A 20,733-nucleotide genomic window follows, 5' to 3' on the forward strand; every position below is an offset into this window, starting at 1 on the left:
TGAATGTTGTAGGGTGGGTGTCAGGGATGGGGTGAGGTAAAATAATTTGTCATTGAATATTTGGAAACACTTGCCTTGAGTAGACCCAGCTTGAGCCTCCATGTCGCAACAAACAGGAGAGAATTTAAAACCTGTAATAGCAAACATTTTTACTAATTAATCCTTGTCCAAGTCATCTGGGATTCTTCAATCTTCAATCCTTACCCTTCATCCAGTAGTATTTTTTAGATAACAAATTCAGTGAAATACGATTCATATACCACAATGTTCACACTCTCATTAAAGTGTACGATTCAGTGGCTTTTAGTATTTTCACAGAGTTGTGCAACTACTACCACTATCTAATTCCAGAAGTTTCATCACCCCATACCTAGGGTCTTGCAGGAATAGAAGAATGGTGGAGCCCCACAGGGAAATTCCTTTCTTTTTTTTTTTTTTTTTTTTTTTTTTTGGAAATTCCTTTCTTTTAATGTTTCAACCCAGTGAACTGGCTATAACTTCCTTATGTCAGGAGTGAGATGACGAAGAACAATGTCTTTGAAATACAGGAGAGCCTCTATCACCCCATTTCACATAAATTTGGTCGTTATTTTTCCTGTTTGACAGTTGAAGCCCCAAAACTGTAGGGACTAGTCCAAGGTCCCCCAACTTCCATCCTATTGCTGCTTCACTTACATGAATATGCACGACATTGATCAAATATGTTCCCTTCTCACTTCCACACTTCACCTCCTCTACACTCTTCGCCTAAGTCAACAATACATACATACATACATGAAAATAAACCTAAAATATCAAGACCCTCAAGGATTTTTGGTGATAGGATATTTAGTGATATTACAAATGTCATTCCTGATTATATCCTTGTGGCCAATGTCTCCTACAGGCTGAAGGAGGCAGAGGAGGATAGAATAGAAAAAGCTGCAGGTACAGGGCTGTTGGCTACCTCTCTGACACCTGAGAAAATACTCATTAGCCACTGCTAACAGACCAGGCTTTGTGGTCATGGTGATGGGACCTATGAAATTTAGACAAACAGAATGAGGAGGAGATTAGATTAATGTGTTTAATAAGCAGTAACGTGATTTTTATGAAAGGACTTTGTTCTTCGGTAGGGACAGAAAAGCAGACAACAAAATAAATTAACCTCTTCCCAACAAATCAAAACGACAAAACTTTTCCATTTCTAAAAGTTGTAAGAAAATAATATATAACTACAATTTAATGACACTGCTGTTACTACTTATTATTGTCTGGCAAATGGCTGATGTTCACCTTCTGTTTTTTTTTTAATTATTTCAGTCCAATCTGGTTAATTTGCCTTTCTCTGTACACTTGACAGGTTAATCTGAATCAGAATAGAGAGCACATACATAATAAGCTTGCTATACAGCTGTTCGTCTCATTGTTCATATATTGATACAAAGCCAAAATACATGACATGAGTACTTCTAAAATAAATATCACTAGTACTGCACTGGAAAATAAAGATGAAAATAAAAGGTGAGTAATGAATAAGACATGCACAATATTACTGACTCTATGAGATTTATTTCCTTTGGGGGAATCACCAGAAATAAAAAGTACTTCATCTATTATTGTAAATGAATGTGTCTATTTGCCAGATACTTAGGTACATGCCTTGTCCATGGGACCCTGCTAACCTGCATCTCCATTCTGCAGACGAAATGAAGGGTAGGCAGACATAGGGAAGGAAAACAAATCAAAGGCTAAAACCTGCATCCTCTCTGGGTTTTATGTAAACAATATAGATAGCTCTATTACCATTCTCTCCATCAGACTTCCTTTCATGGTCAGTGTCAGTCAAGGACAATGCGGAGTTGGCCCGGCTGGACAAACAGGAACTATGCTCTGACTTCATCCCCCTTATCCACATTCTCAGCGCATGGTCAGGTGAGGCAGCACCTTCTGTCTCCGTGTCCACATCGGATCCCATCTCTAGCTGGTAGCCATGCCGAGAAACACTGTGCATGTCTGTCTGGTAGCCAGAGCACAGAGTGTGAGGGGTTTCACAAAATTCCATCTCTGAGAAGACACAAAGTTCAGAGAAAAGGTTTATAAACATACAGAAATACCTGGTAAAATTCGACCTTTTTGTCCTTATGTCCCTCTCCCCCATTGCTAGTATTTATGTGTTTTTGCCAAGTTAGAATTCTGGTCTTTATATTTATGGTAGCTAGGATTCTGTGCTTATTTTGCACTTCTGTAGCTTAAAATTATGCTCCTGTTGATTCTTACAAGGTTCTGGAAAAAGCATGCCCAAAATAGCTTTATATCTACAATTTTAGGTTGCACAAATGTAATGAAATAAGTGAGTGCAGGGGAGTATAAAGTGTAGAGAGCTGTCCTTTAAAAGATATTTCTTTTCTAGGAAGAATATATATGATCTGCAGAGCACACCTATGCTTAAAATATTAAAATTATTGGCTTTTCTAAGTATTTAATATACCTCAGGGTTAAGAAGAAATAATTCAACGTGAAAACTCTGAGGAAAAAACATTAAGTATACTTTTTGAAAGTATTTTTCCTAAAACACGTTAGTCTAAACTCTAAAATTATGAGTATTTAATATCACTATTTTCCATTGTCTCCAAAGAAGTATGAGGCTGACTTTATGCTAATTATTCTGTTTCATTCATTCTTTCAAGAAACACATAAAAAAACTTTCAATCGTATATTGCACCTCAGCAATGCTTCAAGGCTTGCATTCTCCCCCCAGTTCCCCCTAAGCCTTAGGATCATAAAATGTTTAAGGTCTTAGAGATGCTGTAATGAAACCCTTCTGTTTACAGTTGAGGAAAATGAAGTCCACAGGGTAGATGTCACTTGTCCATAGCCAATGTTAGATAGCAACAGAGCCCCTTTTCCTAAAACACTCATCTGGGCATGGTGTCTGCTAGACACCAAGGAAGCTCCATCAACTTACTGCATGAATATCAGGCATTCATTCAGTCTTACAGTCAATTTTGCATTCAATTATGGCAAGGTGTCAAAAGGGGGAAAAGATGCTTTAACAGACCTTAATAAGTTAATGAAAAATGACCACATGCCAAGACATATCATCTGAAATGTCCATGTAATACTTAGATAAGGTAATCCGGGGATGTTGTAAACTATATAGGATTTTCTCAGACTGACATCAGAGACAGGGTATGTCATTTGGCCAGAAGAAGCTTAACTGAGCGCATCTAATCCTTAGCACATATCAATAAAATGCAAACCCTAAAATGAATTTAATTCTTTGAATACAGAAAGTGCTAGAATTTAGACTGACCGTATACTAGAAAGAAGAGTACAGAATACAAATATATTTTTAAAAATATCAATTTCTGTGACATGTAATTACCAAACAAGGGTTTAACAAATCATATCTTAATGCTTATTCAACAGCCATTAGGTACCCAGCACTGTGTTCTGTGAAACAGGTATTACAGGTAAATAAAGCTACTATATTTTATTATGAAAAGTCAATTATAAATTCTGTCAGGGTTATATGTCACTGTTAAGGATGTTACTTATGATTTCTGTGATGAATGTCTTTTTCAAAAATAAATTTATTTATTTTTATTTATTTTTGGCTGTGTTGGGTCTTCGTTGCTGCGCGCGGGCTTTCTCTAGTTGCGGCGAGCGGGGGCTACTCTTTGCTGTGGTGCATGGGCTTCTCACTGTGGTGGCTTATCTTGTTGCGGAGCACGGGCTCTAGGTTTGCGGGCTTCAGCAGTTGTGGCACGCGGGCTTCAGTAGTTGTGGCTCATGGGCTCTAGAGCGCAGGCTCAGTAGTTTTGGTGCACGGGCTTAGTTGCTCCGCGGCATGTGGGATCTTCCCGAACCAGGGATAGAACCCGTGTTCCCTGCATTGGCAGGCAGATTCTTAACCACTGTGCCACCAGGGAAGTCCTGTGATGAATGTCTTTAAGAGTAATTCTATTTTTCTACCAAAATTGTCTAAATTCTATAGGAGTGATGCTTAAAAAATGGCATGGTTTCCACTTGTCAAACATAAAACCTTATGAAACTGTGCTTCTTGACATAAGGCTAAAAGTAAAAATCCATTTTGCCCAATATAAATCTTAGTGATCTAGAATATGGGATTGGTTAATATTCATGCGTCTTAATTTCACAAAGTTTCATTATCCAATCCTACTGTGCAGTTGTTGCTACAGCAACCTCTTCATGAACCTGTCAGCTTGGAGCTGTAGGAAAGGAATTTTATATAGGCCTGCATTCACAACTTCTTTCATTCCCCTAGACCAGTGAGTCCCAAACTTTGGCATGCTTCAGAATCACCTGGAAGGCGTGTCAAAACACAGACTACTGGGCCTGCCTTCCCCACACCCCCAGTTTCAGTGTCTGATTCAGCTGGTCTGCAGTAGGGCCAGAGGATCTGCATTTCTAACAAGTTCCCAGGTAAGGCCTATGCTATTTGTCCAGGGACTTTGAAAACTTTGAAAACTGCTTCTCTAGAGATTTCTCTGAAATCAGCAGGAGCCAGGAAAAGGGGAGAAGTGAGAGAGCAACCTTATTGTGGCATTACCAAAGATTTTTCAACAACAGCTCAAATTCTATTCGGAGACACAAGCAAGAAAGTGTTTGAACTGAATTACTGTGAACTGCCGCCCCCCCCTCAATCCCCCATTTATTTGCCATGGATTCAGGGCACTAATTAGGAAATTTACTTTAGGAATTAAGTTTACTTTAGGAATATTTAGGAAATAAATTTACAGACTTGCATTTATTTTCACTCATACGATGGCATATGAGATGAGACTTTCCAAAGATTTTAATATGAGCATCTGAGTCATAGTAAAGACATTCATTGGAAAAGGATGAGCAAACAAAAATAAATACATGGCTAACCTGTCATTTCAGATAATAACAGAGAAGTTTTTAAAAATAACCACTGATGGATGTAAGCACAATCCCTCTTTGTTAAAGAGATTTGTTTCCCATTCAAAAAGAAACTTGAACGTGGATTTGTTCCCTTCTAAGGAAATGTGGTGTAACACGATAAAAAAATTACATAATATTTCTATTGGAACTATGATTTGAATACAAAAAGACTAAACCCCACATTCTCTTAGATACAGTCAGATAAAAGTACACTGCCTTGCCGATAAATAACTCTTGAATGGAACAATGCAAGTAAGTTATCAGTTGTTCATTTTTTAATGATAAAGAAAGAAATTAATAAATAAATAAGGAAAGAAAGAAAAGGAAAAGTTTCACTTATTTACAGTAAGTGTTATTCATTGAACAGCCTCGCTTCTCATTCTTGAAATCAATGTTACCATTGTAAATTATTTCCTTAAATACACAAATGTCTTGGTGGTGTTCAAAATTCCCACAGGATGCATTTTCTATAAAGCACTTACAAAGCACCAAAAGTGGATGTTTTTAGCCTTGCACATATAACCTTGTTACCTAAAATGCTACAGATTCCCTAGAGAAGATAAAGTTCAATGGATTTACTATAGATCTATTCTTACCAAAAAGCTGGTCACAAGAGAAATATAAGTACAATCTTAGAATATCTAGGATTTAAATGGACAGACTGGAAACATGAGAAACATTTCAGGAGTAAACAGACACAGATGTTGCCAAGTGAATGATATATGTGGGCCTTACAAACATGTATTTAATTCTTATTGTAAGGAAAACCTATTTTGCAGCCTTGTAGGAGACAAAATCTGAGCAAATTAATAAAGAGTTGAAATCCAGTTTTTAAAATGGGCAAAAGATTTGAAGAGACACTTCACAAAAAAAGATACAGGAATGACCAATAAATGAATGAAACGATGCTCAACCTCATTAGTTATAAGGAAAGTGCAAACTAAAACCACAATGAGATACAACTACAGACCTACCAGAATGGCTAAAAAATTCTGATCACACCAAGTGTGGAGCAACTACATACACTGCTGGTAAGAAAGTAGAATGGTACAACCACTTTGGAAAACAGTTTGGCAGTTCCGTAAAAAGGTGAAGCTAAATTTAACAGGAGAGCAAGGCACTTCTGGTCATTTATCACGGAGAAATAAAAATTTCTGTCCACACAAAAATCTGTACGAGGTTGTTCAAAAGGTTTACTCACTAACAGCTAAAAATTAAAAACAACCCAAGTGTCCATGAATAGCTGAAATGATAAATCATCTGTGGTATATGCACACTATGGAATACTACTCAGTCAAAAAAAATGAACTATTGATATATAACAAGATGCACGGACCTCAAAATAAGTGAGTGAAAAAAGACCAACAGAATGTGTATGTAATGCATGCTTCCATTTAAATAAAGTTCTAGAAAATGCAAACCAACCTATAGTGACAGAAAGTAAATCAATGGTTATCTGGGGAAGACAATAAGGGAGAAATGGAGAACAAAGGGGCACAAGGAAACCTTTGGGACGATCTAAATATCTGCTATCTTGACTATGGCAATAGTTACACATGTGTATACATACCAAAGTTTATCATATTGTACACTTTTAGTATGTGTAGTTTATTGTACTTCAATTATACCTCTACAATTGTTTTTTTAGTGGATTGTACCCCACCAGATAGTAAGAGAGTAGAGCTAAGGGTCTCTGAGCCAGAAGGAGGCCCTGCTTTTTTCCTCCTAGTGGAAGAAAGCACATGTAATATGAACAAAAAGGTAGTCAAAATTCTGTTTTGCTTATTTATAAGTCAAGAGGCAATCAAGGCTAAGTGACTCATGATTTCTCACTGATCCTCTAGGGAGCACGTTTTTCCTAGGAACATTATTGAAAACCATTTTTCGAAAACCAGTTTTAGGGGGGAAACTGAAGATGAAACTGATCACTGGTAGCTTTCAGCAGCTAAGGGAACATTCTGTAGTTGGAAATCATGTGACTAGATTGAGTGGATTGGCACGAAGGATCACTTTAGGCCTCTACTAATGCTAATAATTTAATAATTTTTAAAAATTCTATGAAGTGCTGAATAAAATGAACTATTGTATATTCTCTCTGAATCTAGGGATTGATCTTCAGGTGTTCAGCCTGGAGAAGTCATTTATCAGAACTTGAAAGGGAAAGTAATACTTATATCAGCATTTTTCTAGAACTTCTGAGTTTCTGATGAGCTCAAGACTTTATTTTTCTTTACATTCTACCCATCCACACTTCCTCTTAAAATGGAGCTTTAAGTCATCACACTCCAAATAAATAACTGGAGGCCCAAAAGCATGGTATATCTTAGCCATGACCTGAGTGATTTGGAATATAACTTCCAAAGAGTGTAGTCCATTTCCAAAATAAGAAAGAGGGAAAGGGGATAAAATTATTAGCTTTAATTACTGTAATTCATAACAAGACTTACAGACTATATGCCAAGACAGCTGTTATTAATTAGCCATGCAGTTTTTGGGTAAGTCATTTAATATCTTGGAGCCTCAGTTTTCTCATTTGCAAAATGTTCAGGTCCAACTAGAAACACATCTCTAGGTAACCTCCCTTGACCTCTATAAATTTCTGTAATTATAACTTAAGCCTGTTATGGCAAAATGTGGAATGGTTAATATTTTCAAATTGGAATAGGAAAAGAACTAGTGGTTTTATGAGTCAAGGTGCTATTCATACTTCCACTGTGAAAGATAATCAGTCACATTAGCTAAATAAGATCTTGTGTCATGATTACAAGTCTTGCTATGTTAAAGTACTGATACAGCCTAGGTAACCCATCGTGAATTGCAAGATTATTAATAAACCGAGTACATAAAATATATCATGTAAAAAGTCTACTTAATAAATAGTTCCTCATCAAACATGAAATTATCAGTTTATAAACATGGCTATTACAAACTGTACTCTATGGCATAGTGAATAAAAATTCACACAATTAAAAACACTACAGGGCTTCCCTGGTGGCGCAGTGGTTGAGAATCTGCCTGCCAATGCAGAGGACACGGGTTCGAGCCCTGGTCTGGGAAGATCCCACATGCCGCGGAGCAACTAGGCCTGTGAGCCACAACTACTGAGCCTGCGCGTCTGGAGCCTGTGCTCCGCAACAAGAGAGGCCACGATAGTGAGAGGCCCGTGCACCGCAATGAAGAGTGGTCCCCGCTTGCTACAACTAGAGAAAGCCCTCGCACAGAAACGAAGACCCAACATAGCCAAAAATAAATTAATTAATTAAAAAAAATACTACAGACCCACTAATAATTCATTACTGACTCTAGGGAAAAATACAATGAGTTATTACAGTCTTAAGCAAGAAATACAAAGGAAGGAAGGAAGGGAGGAAGGAAGAAAGGAAGGAAGGAAGGAAGGAACGGAGGGAGGGAGGGAGGGAGGGAGGGAGGAAGGGAGGGAGGGAGGAAGGAAGGAGCAACACTACACAGGAGGCAGATAATTTTCACAACTGGCTACCATTTTATATTTCTCAGTTTGGGGGCTTTGAAGGGGAAATGATATCAAATTGTCAAACAAATCAGTTCATCTAAGTTTACTTAAACACACCTCTGCTGAACATCCACTCAATTTCAAGTCAAGAAAACAAAACAAAATAGACTTCTCTGATTTCCCCTAGTCTTAGAAAATTAGCCCAATTTAATTTCCTCTTCTGTTACTTTGTGAAAAAGGTGTATCAAATGCACAGTACTGTACTAGGCACTGAGCAGAGTGAGTTAACAGGACCATGTCACGTCCTTTGGCTAGTATCACAGAGAGCCTTTTTAAAGGTCCAAATGACAACAGAGTATTAGGCACACCACCCAGACCTGACCTTTGTTTTTGTGCTCAGGGATCATCAGCCTTTTCTGGGGCACCAGAGTGAGAGATGGAGTGCTCCCACATGCAAGTCTGGAGCCTATGGATATCAGATGACTTAAATAACTAAGCTTCCTGAAGCCTAATCTCCCCCCTCACAGTTCTAAATGCACCCATTATTTCGGTACTCAGGACCTACCAATTTTGCCTTATTTAATTTTCAAGATTTCCCCATCTGTCAGTATAGTGAAAAGTAAGGCAAAAAATCTGGTAGAGTTAAAAGCCCGAAGTATAAACATTCATCCTTTGTGACCGATATCGGCTAACTGGAGCCATCCCAGAACATAGTTAAAAGACTATGTTAATGTAAAAAAAAAGATGCTCTCAAAAGTATAGTGATTTGTACACACTGCTATATTTAAAATGGATAACCAACAAGGACCTACTGTATAGCACAGGGAACTCTGCTCGATATTCTGTAATAACCTAAATGGGAAAAGAATTTGAAAAAGAATAGATACATGTATATGTATAACTGAATCACTTTGTTGTACACCTGAAACTAACACAACACTGTTAATCAACTGTACTCCGATATAAACTAAAGTTTAAAAAAAGTATACTGATTTGCAAATCTGTAAAAATGGCTCAAACCAGAGAAGGACACAGAATTATAGCATAAAGTCAAAAGGAAGGGAGATGAGATAGGAACCTAGAAGAAATCAAAAGGGACTCCAATCTTATTTAGAAAAAGATGAAAATATCCTTCAGCAATCTAAGGAAGGAAGGAAATTTGATGTGGGAATAAACAACTTCTATTTATTTCCTCGAACTAATATTCATCTTAGTGCAGGGTCCAGCTTAGACTGTCCTCACATAAGATGGGAGAATTTGCTCTGAAGCTAACTCAGACAGCAGTTACCACTACAATAAAAAAAGGTGAGGCCTGCTCTACAGCCTTCATAACAAGAGTCTGGAAAAAGAATCAAGGACTAGAAAAGATGGTGGGAGGTCCTGGACTTCAACAGAAATTTAGATCAATGAGAACATGTGCATGTTCTCTTTATTTCAACATTTCAAATGAGACTGAGACTTCCTGGCCTAAATGAGAGATTTTCAGGGCTACTGAACACTGAAAATGCATTATGTTCAATGGCCCTAAAAATTTCTCATTTCTTACCTGTGCTGGTCCAATTTTCTGGCTGTTCATATCACTTTGGAGCCTGAATCTTTATTGACCACTATGGTCTTCCATGTATACTTCCATATTTTCATTATGTTCACAAGGTATGTGAAGCTGTTTGTTTAATGTATGTATTTGTATGTGTACGTGTGTGTTAAACTGCATTAAAGAGTTAGATGCCCACTAAAAACACGTGAGAGTGCTTCAAACACATACTCTTAAAAGCAAACAATGTGACTTCTACAACATTCTACCCTAATCTGTAAGCATTTATTTTGTGATGATTCAGTAAAGATGTCAAGGTAGAACTGTGCACCAGAGTCACTGTCCACAAAGAACTACTGAATAAACTACATTCTGCTCCATTAGGGGATTCCTGTTACCATCTTTCAAAGATGACCTATTTATTTGTGCCTCAGTATCTCTGGACATGTTGTGTCAACCACCTGGAATACGGCCCTCTGATTTTTCACCAATCTAATTCCTAATATCCAGTTTGGGTCAGTACCTTCACAAAGTATTCTCTGACTTCCTTCTCCCTCCTCCTAATAATCTCATCCTTCCTTATAGCATTTCTATTCTTTACTACATGGCTTTAAGCCTGATTTTATACTTTTTCTCTATATGTATATCATCTGTATTACCTCCTGAATCAGACCTCCAGATCCTAGAGTTTTCTAAACTTTTTAGTATCTCTCAAAATCAAATGAGATAATTTCTGCAAAGTGTATGATCTATGAAGGAACATATAAATATAAGGTAGTATTGCCATCCCTCCCAGCCTTAGAATAATTCTAGGCAAGGAGTGAGCATAAAATACCAAAGTTTTAAAGTCAGTACTTAATATGAAACCACTCTTGAAAGGGTTAAATTCTTGAATCCAATTCTGACCCATATGAGATGGTTTTATTTAACATAAAACAATGCCTACCACTGCAAATTGAAAAATTGCTATTTTGGTAAATTAGCTATGCATTTTGACTGATGCTCCAAAAATGTGGCAGAAAGAGAAAGACAGCAACACACTGGCTGTGGATTTAGGGAAAAAACCCAATTTATAGCAATATTAAACTAATGGGGAACAAGCTCTCTGTACCATCTTCTGACTGAGATAGTCTCACCAAGGAAGCTGTCCTCAGTATTCTTTTTGGCTTAAAGAATTGGGAAACTAATTCCTATTAAAATTCTTCAAAATATACCCTAGGGTATAGAACTGGGAGGGCTTTGATCAAACCAGCCACAAAGCCTTGGTAGAAGACGATCTCTCAGCTGACTTGAGTCAAAACTTCTCTTGTCCTTCTTACCCATTGGTTCCATCCCATATACCAGATAGAAATTACCATCTTGGCAAATTTGTAGAGTGTCCTGGACTAAATAGGTGGCTCCTCTGAGAGACTGTTTTCATGAACTCAGAGAATGTGTCTTTTTTTTTTTTTTTTTCCCAGAGATAGAAGAAACTTTCCAAACGGGCAAAAGTTGTAGAAAGAACTTTTAGGATACTCATCAGGGACTTCTGAATTTGAATTCAGTTTAGAGAAAAACGTTAAATTCTGGAGAAGAATTCCGCTTCCAGTCAAGATAGGGTGACAGGGACGAAATTTCTCCTGATGCCTGAAACAGCAGCAACAAAAACCAGACAAAGTATATGTAACAATGGTTTTCAGACATTCGGCAAAAAAGGACGGTAATCCCTGAGATGTCGGAAACAAATGAGATGAGCCCTATGAGTGCGCCAGCTTACTGCCTGCAAAGAGTTTCCAGGCCTTAGCACAGGGGAGGGAGACTGTAGGGGAGCCTGGCAGTCTCTCTGAGTTGTGGAGACGGCCCTGGTAGTCTGGGAAGGCCAAGACAGCTAGAGTTAGCAGTACAGAGTACCAAAGAGGAGAGAGCTGCAGAGAAAGAAAATTCCAGAGATCTGCAGAGGGTCCCCCTGGATGTTCACCGGAGTCCGAAACAGCACACGGATGCAAGGAAACCACTTGAGACTGGAGAAAGAACCATCTGAAAGGGTTAAAGGAAGCAACTTTGAATCTGAAACAGGGCTGCAAATCTGAAACAGGACTGCCAATAGTCCCTGTTCTCAACCAGAGTGAAAAACCTCATTAATTCATGAGCACTGAGCAGAGCACGCAAAAAGGGTTTTGCATTCCTATATCTATTATTGAACTTTGTTTTGGTGTGTGGTCCATACTTGGCAACGGTTTTATCCTTTTGAGTCTTGCTATTAAGCTTTGTTAGGTGGGTGGAGGGCAACATTTGCTCTAGGGCTAATTAGACCTTCACGTGTTATCAAGTTAAACATACACCTACCATATGATCTAACTATTTACCCAAGAGAAATGAAATCATGTGTCCATACAAAGACTTGTACATAAACAAGTTTTATTTGTAATAGCCAGAAGTTGGAAATAGCTCAAATAGCCATCAACAGGTGAATAACTGTAAACTCTCATATATCCATACAATGAACTACTGCTGAGCCATAAAAAGGAATGAACTATTGATACATACAAAAACATGGGGAAATATCAAGCTATGCTGGATTTTTTTTTTTTTTTTTTTTTTTTTTTTGCGGTACGCGGGCCTCTCACTGTTGTGGCCTCTCCCATTGCGGAGCACAGGCTCCGGACGCCCAGGCTCCGCAGCATGTGGGATCTTCCCAGACTGAGACACGAACACGTGTCCCCTGCATCGGCAGGCGGACTCTCAACCACTGCGCCACCAGGGAAACCCTGGATTTTTTTTAAAGGGTCAAAAAGTCCATTTATGTAAAACTCAAGAAAATGCAAACTAATCTACAGAAAGCAGACCCCAGGTTGCCTGGGAGTGGAGTAGGTTGGGAGTGGTAGAGGAAAAAGCATTACAGAGTGGCAAGAGGAAACTCTGGGGTGTTATCGATATGCTCACTATGATGATTGTGTTGATGTTTTCATGGGTCAGAATTTGCCAAATTGCACACTATAAATATGTACAGTTTACTGTATATTAATTATACCTTAATAAGCAAGTTTTTAGAAAATGGAGAAGACAAGAATGTTTTGTTTGCCTAATTCAAATGTCACAATTGAACACTGGGAGCAGTGAAACAAAGTAACATAATTGATAAGACTGAAAAACCAATCTGTGTTCACAAACCGCCATGAATGAGGGAAATGACAGGTGAATTTCTCTTGACTTGTCTGCCATTTTGCCTTCATTATGGTGAAATCAGAAGGGCTTCGATTCTGGACACTAAAATTCCTGAATGCTTTGATTGTTAGACTGATGCAAACATGATCAACAAATTAGGTACGATCCTAATGTGGCAGGAAGGATTCATGGGCCAATCTGAGCTCAGCGATAAAGTACTGTGACAGATCAGATGGACTCAATACCAGTGACACACATTTGCCATTCCTACCTTAACAGGCTAGTTGCCTTTGTTTTAGTCTACAGCTATAGATTTCTCACATAATCCTGGCTAACTGTTCTGTCCAAATGCATGTTATTTGTTTCAAAGAAGACTTAGATGAGAGGAAATGGTTAACTCAGTGCAAATGCATGCAGCCCTAACCTTCAAAAGCTACCTCTCACTAATGGGAGGTTAGTAATGTCCCCTTTGTTTACCACTAATTTCTACAAGGGCTCTTTAGTAGCATAGTGTATATATAGTCAATGGTAGAATAGGTTATTACACAGAAACAGTAGCACAGTAGTCAAATACTCTAGTAATCAGGGCCAGTCTTGACCTCATTCTAAAGTACAGTTCAACTGAACTAATAGAATTATTTTTGAGAGTTGTGTTTACATTACAATCCTACCTGTACAAACCTATATTTAGAAAGAAAGGCCATTCTCTATTTGCTGCGGAAATTGAGATACTAATCAACCTCATTTACCAGGAAATTCATTTGTAACTGACAAAGTACAAGGTTTTAGACTTAAACACTTTGACTAGTAATTCTGATTTCAAAGCACACATTCTCCAGTCCTAGGGCACAAGCAGATGGAACTCAAGCTACCAAGGAACATGCAGGGGGGTTTTTTTGCTTTTTTTTTTTCTATGTATTGAAAAAAAAGTATATCTGAGGCAGGAGGACCCCAGGCTGATACTCCAAGATAAAGATAATGGCAGGAGCAAGGAGGAACTGAGTCCTGCTTGGATAAAAGATAAAGAGACCACATATTTCTCCTTCTTGAGGTCAAGGAGACCTCCCAGACTACACATGCACAGGAAGCTCCTCAGAGGTCAGAGAAGGGAGGGGGCGCCAGACCATAATATGTTTGGTCTATTTTCCAGAAACCCTTGGAATCCGTCTGGCTAAAAGATGTGTGCACACACAGGGGAGGGCCCTGACTGAGAACAAATATGGACACAGAGCCTGGCAAAGCAAGATGACTGGCCAGAGGAAACCCGGAAGAATTGCCTCCATATAAGTGATTTAAACTACCACAAAGGTGTGACTCTTTCTCTGAGCCTGCCCATGTGTGTCTATCCACACGTGCTTTTTTCCACCTAGTAAACACTTTACTTGTTTCACTACTTTCCGTCTTTCTGTTGAAATTCCTTTCTCCAAAGTAGACGAGCCAGGGCCTTGTAACCAGCCACTGGCCCTCATGGTCTAGTGGCTAGGATTCAGTGTTCTCACTGCCGCAGCCTGGCTTCAGTCACTGGTCGGGGAACTGAGATGCTGCTTCAAGCCGCTGCAGGCCGAGGCCACCAAGATCACATCCAGATGTAAATTTAGCACCTTCAATGTACCAGGTCCCAAGACATACATTATTTTATATAATTGTCACAGTATGCCCTGTGAGAAAGGTTATTATTATCCCTATCATTTAAATAGAGCAACTGAGGCTCAAAGAGAGTTTATGTAAATTGTCCAAGGCCACGTAGATACCAAGTGGCAAAGCCAACTTGAAACAATTTTATCACTGAGTCCTAATCAGCTTATACAGCATATGAAGTTATAAGTAGCACATTCGAATTCACAGCCTAGTTTTCCTCTTTTGTACAGTGTGCATGTGGCTCATGCTAGAACTTCCTGCTTCTCGCCTTCCCAGGTTTCATTCACCTCGCTGCCGTTTCCATCTGGATTTTCACAGCCAGCCGCCAAAATACTTTGAGGGATATGGCAGCTGGGAGGCAATGAGCATTTCCTTTGTCACTGACAGTATGAAAAAGAGATCCTTAAACTATGCATATATAAGCTCATTGCTCTTATAAGAGTTTAATATATTTTTATACCTTTTGAAGTATTATTTCACTTTGTACAAATTCTTATGGATTCACTTCATCACCATCATGGCACTTTAAGTCACTGAAAATAACAGTGATATTTTAGAGCATATTCCAGGCTTCCAGACAACACAAACAACATCTGTGTCTACAGGCGGACAAATAAAACGCTGGCCTCTCCTGTGTTTAGATACCTAGCTCACAGCAGCTGCCTTGAGTTTTGAAATTATTTAACATTAACAAAATTGAGAGGAATATTATTCATTGGGAAATGCGTGTTGGAGTATTACTTCATCACATGATCACCCAGCCAGAGGAGACAATCAGATCAAAATTGGGGGCATTTCCTGTTTACAAGGTAGCATTACCATTTCAAGCTAAATAGATTGAGGCTAAATCTGTGATCTACATTCAGAACTTTACACGTATTACAGCATTCAGAGAATGGCTCTGAGTTCAAAATATTCCACAGTTTCTGATTAAATGTTGAGGAAGTTTATTTTAAATTTATCAAGGAGGTATGAAATTAGAAAAAGGCATGCTTCTCTTTAGCTATCATTTAGTGCTAACACTGCAGGCGATTTCTACAGAACGTGTTTTCCAAAACCTCTTAAAGCTAGAAAGCAAATACAAACAGCAACAATAGCATTAATGCTTTTGAATTGGAAATTCATATGGCCCAATTCCTTATTAATGTTGCTCTAAATATTTAACCCAAACAAGCAAACGAACATTTCAGGCACTTAAAAAACAATGGCCAATCTATATACACGAATGCAATTGTGTTCATTTTACAGATTTTGGAAAGATGTTCAGGTGAATCAGTCTATGAGAATTGCCCAACGACATTAATGATATAAGAACAGATATAATATGAGTCTACATAATGCCTGAACAGTTGACTCCATTCAGTCCCCAAATCATCACCTTGAGGGAAAAAAATCAACCTACACAAAGAGCCAAAGGGTGATTTGATGTTGTATTGACAAAACATCTGCTTGGTTGAATACTCACTTCCGACATAGTCACTGGCTCTTTCACTGGTTCCAAGGTTTGTCCTAGACATGATTCTAAGGCAGGTCTGTTCCTTTTGTCCACCCACTTGTCCGTTAGCCTCTCTGACTCCATATCCAGCATCCATTATTTTTATTGTGTCACCTCCTTGCCTAGAACTTTAACTCCATCTGTTTATTCTCTTTCTTTTTCAACTGTTCCTTTGTGTGGCCAGTTACCTCAAACCACAGCACTGTGCTAGCAAATCTGATAAATTTAAGCCAGGTTTAGTATACTTACTTTTTCCAAACTCATGCCAAATTATATATTATCATTTTTAATAGAACACTCCCACCTTTAGTTTTCATACACTCAGTTCGTAAGTTATTCAATAAGCATTTATTAAGCACCTACTGTGTGATATACACTATGATATGATCCAGGCAGATAAGAAAGAAAGGGAAAAAAGACATGTCCTCTGCCCTTGAAGGGCTGACAATCCAGTGCAGACCTGGAAATGATGACAGGACAAGGAGGTAAATGCCATGACAAATTTATGCATAAAGGACTGTGGAGCCCAAGGGATGTGAGGGACTCCTCCTGCCTGGAAGATTGAGAATGGCTTCAGAGAAGAGATGATACTTTGAGTCGCACCTTAAAAAAGGATGAATATGCCTCTGGCAAGTTAAAAAGGTGGTAAGAGCATTTCTAGGAGAGAGAAAGGCAAAGGTATGTGCAAGGAAATGGTAAATTCAAAGAATAGCAAATGATTTGCTGTGTCTATGCTATAGGTGTATAGGTAGAGGGGCCAGTTTGCAAAGGGCCTTACTTGTCTCAAATTATATCCCATGCTGCTTACTGTGCCTTATATGTAAGGGTGTCAGAATCATTACACACAAATAATCAAATTTTAAGAAATTTTCAGAAATCTATGAAGCATCCTGGAAATTCTGGAGCTCTGAGTTTTCATCCAGAATGTAAGAAAATTCATTTTTTTTAGCAAATATTTATTAACCATATAATGTGGCAGGCACTGTTCTAGGTACTAGCGAAAAAGCAACGAACAAGACAGACAAAAATCCCTGCCATCATGGAGCTCATATTCTAGTTGGAATAAATTTGTAAGAATGGTGTTCAGACCAAACTCAGTATCAGTATTACACAGATTTTCATCTGTATATTAATCTGTGTATTACTGTCTGTGTATTTCATCTGGGTGTTAATTTAAGGTCTTTCCAGAAGCTTCATTAAACCTTGTGTATATGAAAGCAGTGACACGTAGGAATTTAGCTTCTTGTAACACCTGAATCTACTACGTGAAAACAATGTCTTCTGTGCATCCCCCAGCAGGGAAGTTGAGGACCTCAGGAAGCTAGGCTGAGATATGCTACATTTGGCCCTGCTATATGTATTCACTTTGCTTCCAAAAATATTTTTGGCTAAATACTTGAGAGGCTAAAATAATCTTGAGTGCAGGGGAGGAAGTGGGAGGCTAGCCTGCAGTGACTGGGATTTGGTAGGGGGGAGGAAGAGAAAAATTGGATTATTCCACAGTTTATCTATAAAATGATACGTCTATCAGTGTTCTACTTCATGATATATAACCAATAAAAAAAGTACATTCTGGTAGGGTGCCCCATTTAAATACCAAATAATAGTTGCTCTAAGAATTTCAAGTCTGGGCAGGGTTATTTAAAACAGTCAATTTGTGAAGAGTTTAATTTTAGCATTAGGCTAAAATTATAGAAAGATAACTTTCACTCATCTAGGAAATCAGTTTTATTTCTTAACCTACATAAAATTCAAATGGGCCTTAGGAGAAGTGTGAAAAGAAAACTGGAAAGGCCATTTGGAATTCTAATTATTCATATATGAAATTGAAATATATATTATCTAGTGGTATATTAAAAATGCAACTGGATTCCAAATTCACATTTTAATAAAAAAGCCCTTTACAATAAGAATTAGTAGAATAATTTAAGTATAAAATTAGACTCGGTATGTAAAAGACTGGAAAAACATTTATTATAACTTTTTTTTTTACTACTACTATTCGTGTAAAAGAGACACTGGATTTTTATAAGCAGAGGTAGCAATTTATGTCTACTATGCACTTATATACATTCCCAACATGATTCCATACATAAATATTTCATTAATTTAAATAAGGGGAAAAAAATCCACACGGCCTCCCAAGACTCTTCATGTTAAAAAAGAAATATCCTAGTTCTCTTGGTGAGGTGACAGAAAACTGCTTAGTCTTCAGAGATACATTACTGAGGGGGGTGGGGGTGGGGGTGGTGACTAGGGCACCATTAAGGCAACTGGAACAAGTAATTTATAAAAAGCACCCCCTACTTGTTTAAAGAGTTAATATGCTTCTCTCCTCTAAAATGAGTGATATCTTTTCAGTTGTTAGCAACATAAAAACCAGTACATGGCACGCACCATAAGCAATGGGTCCTCTTAATAAAAATGATTAATAGGTACATATTTATGTACATATAGCCACATGTGCACACAACTCAACACATTGTGATTTCCAGCCATACCTTAACTTATGCTTTCTGAAACCCAAGAGACTGTCTCCATTAGAACATTCTCTAAAACCAGGAGCCAAGCTCCAACCAGGAGGGATAATGAGGACAAATTGACAGCTGATCTCCACTAGATGTCACATTAAATTATGGTACCTTCTGATCCTTACCAAAATAATAATAACAACAACAGCAACAACAAACAGTTACTCTAATGCTTACCATGTGCCAAACACTATGCTATGCACTTGGCAGACATTATGCATTTAATCCTAACAATAACTCTCTGAGAGAGGTATTAGTATTATCCTGAATTAACAAATGAGGAAACTGAGAAGAGGTTAAAATACTTGACTATAGCCACCATTGCTAGTTAGAAGTGAAGTCAAAATTCAAATCCCAGTCATTTAACACCTTTTACTTCTAACTGTATACTACCTAGTAGCAGAAAGGCTATACATTCACTTTGTTACAGGTAAAAATGAACTCTTACTATATGTAGAGCTAGTGGTGGTAGTGAAGCATGGTCTAATCTAACATGGTCTCCAATTTCAAGGAACATACACGTGGTAGAGTATAAAACTGGAGCCCAATGAGTGGTCCAGACAATAAGTACTAGGAGAGCAGAGAGGAGAGGAAGGTCAGAGAGAAAAATAGGTCGGTGACATCTCATGGTGGTGGTAGATTAAGCTAGGATTTAATGAATGGATAAGTTTTGAATGAGCAGAGGGAAGAGTTTAGACCCAACACTGTGCTCCACATTTGTATATCCAACTGTTCATCTGTCATCTAACTTAGATGCTTAAAATGTACCTCAAATAAAAAGAAAATATCCAAAGCTAATATGACTATTATTGCCTCTAAATCAGATCCTCCTCTTGGCATTGCCTTTTAGTGAATGAAACCACACAATTGCAGAAGCCAGAACCCTAGGAGGCATACCCCCACCCCCGTATTCAACACAACATCAAACCCAGTCATTTTTATCTCTTAACTATACCTTGAACCTATCCAGTTCTTTCCTTTGCCACTTTCAATAATCCCTGGCTTAGATGACTGCAGTAACCTAACTGGTCTCCTTGCTTCTAATCTCGTTCCGTTCCAATCCATTCTCTGCATAGCCACCAAAGATATGATAAAACTAACCACATCAGCCCCTTTCAATACTTTATTGTAATGTTTAGGGTAAATCCCAAAGTCCTTAATATACTGTTCAAAGCCCTCTATGATCTGGCTCCCTATCTATTTCTGTAGCCTCTTACTCTCTTCCTCCAGCAACCTTGTACTTCTTCCACTTTCTCAGATGTGTCATCCTCTTCACCTCATGATATTTGTACATATCGTTCCCTCTTCTCCTTCCCAACTCTTTACTCTTTATCTGGTTAATTCCTTCTTATCTTTCAGATTTCAGCTCACTTCTTTGGCCCTTCAGCCCAGATTAGGTCCTTTTTTCTTCGTAGCACTTACCACAGTTATAATTTTTGGATTATTTACATAATTATGCAATGACTGTCTAACATGACCAGAGTGTGAATTCCTTGAGAGCAGGGACCATATCTGTCTTGATCATCATTGTATATCATTGTATATAGCCGTGTCCAAAACAACTTTTTATACAAAGAAGCATCAATACATACTTAGTGAATAAAGGATTGCATTGGGAAGGCATTCTAAGCGAAGACAATAGCATAAGCAGACAGATGTGAATGAGGATGTCAAATCTAGGGGACTGATGATAGCGTGAGAGTAGCTTCAGCACATGGTTCTCTGCTCAGGAAATACACCAGTCTGGCTGGATTAGAGTTCATATAGAGGGTGAGAAGAAAGATAATATCATGAAGGACCTTAATTAATAAGGTAAGTATTTCAGAATTTATTCTGTAGGCAATAGAGAACAACTGAAGGCTTGAGGTGGTCCAGACATGCCTCTTGGTATCTGCTGCTCTCACAATCGGTCATGTAGTCTCCATTTCAGCCTAGAGTTTCCAAATACTGGTCCCAACCTTCAGCATCTCCAGACCAGCTGTGATTGGAAAGGTTCCTGCCCAATGGAACT

At 38.2% G+C, this 20,733-nt stretch overlaps 1 protein-coding gene across 4 annotated transcripts in view; it reads right to left on the minus strand.

Moving 5' to 3' along the window:
- The window catches only part of TENM1 (teneurin transmembrane protein 1), a 572,765-nt gene that overhangs the window by 489,837 nt on the left and 62,195 nt on the right, over nucleotides 1–20,733 (minus strand). For 3 of the 4 annotated variants that reach the window (XM_065900557.1, XM_065900558.1, XM_065900556.1), the window contains exons 2-3: nucleotides 1,786–2,046; nucleotides 75–131 (exon numbers count right to left, since the gene is read on the minus strand). In XM_065900557.1, coding sequence (XP_065756629.1) covers nucleotides 75–131; nucleotides 1,786–2,046 — 318 coding nt within the window. Of the gene's footprint in view, nucleotides 1–74; nucleotides 132–1,785; nucleotides 2,049–20,733 lie in introns of those variants that run through there. The other variant, XM_065900559.1, reaches the window with a different exon arrangement.

This window comes from Phocoena phocoena, chromosome X (assembly GCF_963924675.1).
Source record: "Phocoena phocoena chromosome X, mPhoPho1.1, whole genome shotgun sequence".
Taxonomy (NCBI): domain Eukaryota; kingdom Metazoa; phylum Chordata; class Mammalia; order Artiodactyla; family Phocoenidae; genus Phocoena; species Phocoena phocoena.